The sequence below is a fragment of the Haplochromis burtoni genome, unplaced genomic scaffold (genome assembly GCF_018398535.1).
Source record: "Haplochromis burtoni strain Fernald_Lab_line unplaced genomic scaffold, NCSU_Asbu1 Contig_22, whole genome shotgun sequence".
In the NCBI taxonomy this organism is placed as follows: Eukaryota; Metazoa; Chordata; class Actinopteri; order Cichliformes; family Cichlidae; genus Haplochromis; species Haplochromis burtoni.
In genome coordinates, this window is record NW_024582383.1 from 3,337,197 (window position 1) to 3,343,622 (window position 6,426).

General features: G+C 43.8%; 1 protein-coding gene across 5 annotated transcripts in view; it reads right to left on the reverse strand.

The window, feature by feature from the left end:
• Positions 1-1,652: 1,652 nt before the first annotated feature.
• Positions 1,653-6,426, reverse strand: part of eno4 (enolase 4) — a 28,403-nt gene continuing 23,629 nt past the window's right edge. For 4 of the 5 annotated variants that reach the window (XR_315464.3, XM_005917030.3, XM_042218715.1 and 1 more), the window contains 2 exons: positions 3,173-3,290; positions 1,653-2,648 (listed from right to left, as the gene is read on the reverse strand). Coding sequence is in view for 4 of the 5 variants with exons in the window: in XM_005917030.3 (XP_005917092.1) it covers positions 2,527-2,648; positions 3,173-3,290 (240 nt within the window). In the remaining variant the exon portion in view is untranslated. The remainder of the gene's footprint in view (positions 2,649-3,172; positions 3,291-6,426) is intronic. The other variant, XM_042218714.1, reaches the window with a different exon arrangement.

Consider the following 6,426-nt stretch of genomic DNA (forward strand, 5'->3'; position numbering starts at 1 on the left):
ATAAAAAGGGGGAAGGAAGGTAATCACTACTGAGGAGATCCAAAGATCATGGAAGTATAAGAACAGGCACTAAGCACCAAGCATACAAAGGCACACAGTCTGCACATTCACTATGTGTTTGTGCACCACTCTGCATTTAATCATTAGTTGTTATCAATCTCCGACCCTCTTCCACAGCATGTCTTTATCCTGTCTTCCTCTCCTCACCCTCAACCAGTTGCAGCCAATGACTGCTCTTCCCTGAGCCTGGTTCTGCTGGAGGTTTCTTCCTGTTAAAAGGGAGTTTTTCCTTCCCACTGTCACCAAAGTGCCGCTCATAGGGGGTCATATTATTATTGGCGTTTTCTCTGTATTATTATTATTTTCTAATTTCACTTTTATTTCTACAGGTAAATCTCAATGAGAAACAAGGTCTCATTTTCAAGAGCGATCTGTTTTAAATAACTATACAAAATTACAGCATGTTAAAACACACTATAGTCATTACAATTCATATAACCAATTAAAATAAAAGACAGTAACAATAAAAGATTAAGAAACAGCCATCCCATGCTCCATTTTGATGAAAACCCTTCAGTCCTGTTGTCCTGTTGTAATTTGTTCCAAGCAGAGATGGGCAGTAACGCATAATCTGATTACTTCTTTCAAGTAACGAGTAAATTAAGGGATTACTATTGTAAAAAAAAGTAATTAGATTACCTTTCCCGTAAGCATGCTGCGTTACTGCATTACTAGACCGTGATTTTGTTTGTTTGTGTCTCATGACAATGACGTACGCCCACTGACGTGACCGCTGTGGCACCGGATGAGAAGCTGGGACAGTGTACAAGAACATCTGTGCTGCATGTGGAGCAGAAGCCTCTGATTCTTGTTGAGAACAACACAGCTGAGGTCCTGTGGGAATTCAGGCTGCAGACATACAAGCAAGCTGCAGGGCAACCAATCAGACACAGCGCTGGTTTCCAAAGACAGATGTGGCCATCCCAGTGGGCAGCCACATCAGGAGCACGCGTACTTTCTTTCCCCATTCTCGTTACTCGTGCTTTGTTTTTAAATCACAAAAGCTCTGTAGTACTGTACAATAGAGGAATGGGACAGCAGTGCAGTGTCTTCAAAACTCATCCTAGAATTCACTGTTCAAAGGTTTTGTTCACCAATAAAGTGATCCAGAGTGAGGTGTCAGGTATCCCTTTCCTTGTCTTCTTCCTCACCTGTCCTGCCTTCGTCTTTTTGTACCTCTGAGTAAACCAAACCAAACACTAGCCCGCTTTAACCCCTGACTGTGGCACTATAAACTGTGCATAAATTATAACCCCTGGTGATCAGTACTATGTTCAATGATAAAGTGATGTGACACATTGATGCAGCTTTGTGTCTGGTCCATGCAGCTCCTCCACTTTTGCAGGAGCTGCACCTCTGGGTCTTTCCTCTTCTGTTGTTACACAGACACAATCACTTCCTCCGCAGGATGCGAGCCATCAGGCGCTGCCCAGTTACACAGGAGCCTTTTGCTCACGTCCCGTGCTGACAAGGGGCAGGCAGTGTTTGATAACGCTGTCAGCGCTCTGTACTTGAATATGTCTGTCTATCAGCCTTTTCTTTACCCAGCTCTTTTAAAGCTCCCACAGCTCCCGCGAACACGATGACTCAACTGTCACACTCTTAAATCAGATTGCTAACAAAATGTGTCACCGTCAGCTGTGACATTAAAATGTTTCACTGTGGTCTCGTCTTTTAGTTCTTTTAAATTAAGACTGCGATAAATGAACCTCTTTTCAGAGCTGTGAAATTAATTCCATTAATTTGATATTCAGTTAAATCTTCTACTGCCTGGAGATATTCTGGATCGACGCACATACAGACCTGCAGAAATGGAAGACAGCAGGAAAACATGCTTCTGGGCCACGCGTGATCATTTTCTCTTTTATTTGCTGAAAAATGCAAACACTGAAAACACACTGACACTGAATCAAAATCTAATTTCATCCCATTTCCAAGATTTTCAGAAAACTTGACCTCTCACCTTGAGGTTGAAGTCACTGAGACACAAACCTGTCTGAGACTTTTAGTACACCTGACACTGATGACAACACCCCCTCATTCTTTTGCTGCTGAGGAGTAAACATACAAACGTTTCCTTCAAACACCATCCAGCAGATTTAAGATATAAAAGCAAATCTTCCATGTGCACTTGTTTGGGGCTTGAACTGGCTTGAACTTCCGTCCCTTAAAATCGTTCTGGTTTTTATTTCAAATTAAAATGACATCATTGTACATAGCACTGTGTTTTCAGTCTGAAGCTCAAAATGTGAATATATTTGATGTTTTTCTTGACAAGAACTCATATTTCAAACTGTTAGAGACACTTTTTTCAGAGCTGTAAACATAGCAGAATGGTGCTCATACAATGGTGACCCTGGATCGATCCACAACGGTTATAATCACCTCAGCAGATTATTACAGGTGGTGTTAACTGCAAAACTGAATTGTGAAAGGTAAATATATTATATTATCATGAAGACACCTTCAAAGATCCGTCTGAATCAGATGTGAGCTGTGTTCCTCCAATCCAGACCTTGCTCCCTCGGTGCCTGAATGCTTATGTGGGTTGTCAGGGAACAGTGGAGGAGGGTGCTTCTCCTTAAAGACTGGATGAGACAAAATTAAATAAAGTGAATGTACAAAAGCTGGAGCGTAGACACCTACGACAACTGGATGGAAATAGCATTTGTACTGCTGTGGCTGGGGAACGTTAACCCTTTCACTTCGTGTAGAATGAACACAAACATTAAACACAGATAAACATGCTGAATAATGCCGGCTTATGGCAGCTGATTAGACAGACGTGTACTCATCCCTCATTAACCCTCTGCTGCCCCTGCCTGCTTTTTCAGAAATGATGGATGGGAAAGTATTTGTCCTTGTGTGTAATTAGGTGGCCAATTAACAGATCCAAGGTAGGGGGTTTTCACTCTTACACTCACACACACACACAAACACGCGTTTGTACAATTCCTCACACACCGTGTCCTTTCATATCCAGCAGTAAGAGAGAGACGTGTTCCCAAACCCAGACACTACTACTACCGTTCTCTCTCTCGGGCTTTGTCTGGCCTTGTTTCTCTGTCCAGCCAAAGAAAAATCACAAGGAAGGCTGAAAAAAAAAACCTACCAAGGATTCCCTGTTGGGCCAGTTCTTCTTCTATAGAAATCAGCCGGTTGTATTTAGTCATCCTCTCAGCCCCACTTAGACCTCCCAGTTTGACATAGTGCAGGCCCAGACCCACAGTCTGAACGAGAAGAAAAGCACAGTCTGAGACACAAACAGCAATATTTCATCTATTTACACTGCTTGTTAATCAAAATAGGTGAACAGTTCCACAGCAAACGGATGGACAGTCGGGGTTATTAGTGACCTTTGTGCAGGTCCAGTTTTTTATTACTTGATATTTGATCTCGTTATCTTAATAAACAATCCTCCTTGCAATTGTTACCTGAGATACTACTCATTTCCACGAGTCTGCTTAAAATGGAGTTCAGAGCAGCATCATACAATAAACAATAAGATGCAGTGTGTAGTCCAACGGCAGTCTCTGGTCACTTTTTGTGCAGCTGACAAGGAAAGAATGGACTATCTTTTATTCTCTTATCTGCTTTTTGTCATATTGTAACCAAAGGAATTAATTGAATATCGAAAAACTCTTTTGTTCTCGTCATCATAGCAAACTGCATCTTTCTAACATTCTCAAATACAACTGATGTTAATAATAAATTGTAACATGGTTACCTATATCCACCACTCTGAAATTAACACAACAATAACCTTACTATTTCGTCATGATTAATCACTATCAGTCTCAGACATCAACACTTTGAAATAGACAACATTACCTGAATGCAAAGACATAAATAGACTAAAACAAAGACAAAAAGGTAACAAGAAGCACCCAAAGAGCACAAACCTCTGCCATGGCACCTCACGCTCCAGGGAGTATTTACAAAGCCCACACTTTTATTGTTTCACCTTTCTTTCTTCACAATACACGCCACACTTATAAGAACTATAGTTTCTAAATTATTTCCAAATTAAGCTTTGTTTCAACGTTAGACCGATAAATTTGTAGCTGACCTTGAAAACAATGGTGGATATAAATCAAATATCAACTGATACACACACACATATATATATCAACCACCTGACAAAGATCCTGTGGGACACAGATACAGATGGAAAAACTGGTGATGGCTAACCAGCTGGACATAGGACATGTGGGCAAGCAGGGGAAGAAGGGCGTAGTGATAGATGTAGCTATACTCCCAAAAAGTTTATTCTGTTCATCTGGATGTTTTTCAGTGGGAGAAACGTTTCGTCACTCATCCAGGTGACTTGTTCAGTCTCAGCTGACTGCAAGACTGAAGAAGTCACTTGGATGAGTGACGAAACAGGATCTTAGCTCGGTCATTCTCCACCACCCTGGGGGCGTTATGTTATGTGCTGGATTGTCTCAGGGGCATCTTTACACAGCCTGCACCTGGGGTCTTGCCTGGTGTGATAGACCCCAGCCTCTATGGATCTTGTGCTCAGAGCTTGTTCCTGTGCGGTCATGATTAGTGCCTCTGTGCTGCCTTTCAGTCTGGCTTTGTCCAGCCAGTCGTAGGACTTCTGGATGTCACGCACCTCCTCCATCTGCCGGTGGTACATACCGTGCAGAGGCCTGTCCTTCCATGATTGGTTCTTCTCCTTGCTCTTTTTCTTTCCCAGGTTCTTGCTGGCTTAGTTATTCTCTAAGCACGTGGCCGGTTGAGGCCATCTTCCTGATGTACTCATGGATGTTCATTGTCTCATCCTGGAGTATGGTACTAACACTCACCAGTCCCCAGCCTCCACCATTTTGCTTAGCGTACAGTACAGGTGCTGGATTTGTTTTGAGGTCATTGGCTTCTATCTCCTCCTTTGGCCAGCTTATTATCCCAGCTAGGTATCTGATCTATGTATCTGACAGGCTGACAGGGACCCTTACTGGATACAGACCCCCCTGGTTGAGAGTCAAACCTCCAACCTGAAGTTCCACAGGTGTGTAGTGTTATCACTATATACATATGAAATGCCCCTGCAGTACCTGATCGGGCAGGGCGTAGGTGTTGATAGCCTGGATCTTGTTCTTACCGTTCAGCTGACTCCTCAGGACTTGCCTGACCCTCTGCAGGTGTTTGGTGATTGCGGCTTTCCTAGCGGCATCTTCCTGGTTTACATTTGCCTGTGGGATTCCCAGGTACTTATTATTGCCCTCAATGTCTGCAATTTTGCCTTCTGGAAGTGCGATCCCCTCAGTTCCGACTACCTTCCCTCCCTTTACTTACATCCAACTACACTTCTCCGGTCTGAATGATATTCCGATGTCATTGCGGTAGATTCTGGTGGTGTGGATCAGTAAATCGATGTCCCGTGCCTTCTTGGCATACAGCTTGATATCATCCCACATGTTGTACGCCACATCCCCATTGAATTCCTTATGAAGTCTCTTAGGGTCCTGTTGATCTTGTACAATTCTAGGCATTCCAGGATCCATCTGTGGGGCACCGAGTGATAGGCCTTCTTGTAATCAAGCCAGGCAGTGCACAGGCTGGTCAGTCTGGTCATCCAGTCTCAGGCGACTGCTCTGTTTACCAGCAGCTGATGATTTGCTCCTCTGGTATTCCTGCCAATTCCTTTCTGTGCCCCGCTCATGTATTGAGCCATGTGCCTGTTCATCTTAGCCGCTATGATAGTTGACAGGAGCGTCTGGTACTGAGGCAGGTTATTGGCCGGTAGTTGTATGGGACTGGTCCCTTCTGGGGTCCTTGGGGAACAGGACTGTCCGGCCTTCAGTTAGGCATTCCAGGTGTGTCTTGTAAATTAGGAGCTGGTTCATTTGTGCCAGAGGCTCATGGATTACAGTCAACCAGAATCATTTCAGGGCCTGGTGCTGTCCAACTCTTCTTGCTTGAGACTCTTTCTCTGCGCTTGTGGTGGTTACTGGATCCTGTTCAGTGCAGTTGCGGTGGTTTGCCTTAGATCCACTAGCCACTGAGCATTGCCATTATGGGTTGCAGCCTTCTCCCATATGCTCTTCCAGTATTGCTCTGTCTCCAGTCTTGGTGGGGCTGTTTTCATATTGTTCCCCTGTTCAAGGCATCAGGTATAGACAGCTTGCTGTATTTCTAAGGCACCTTCTTCGCACCTTTCTGCAACTCTGATAGTTGGCCAATTTCCCTCCATGCTGCCTTGATCTTGGGCTTCTCCATGGAAGGTACTATTCCTTGTGGTTATTACTCTTGAAACCAAGCCTCTCACTCATCACTGCTGCTACAGTAGCTTGCAAAAGTATTGGGCCCCCTTGAACTTTCCCACATTTTGTCACATTACAGCCACAAACATGAATCAAT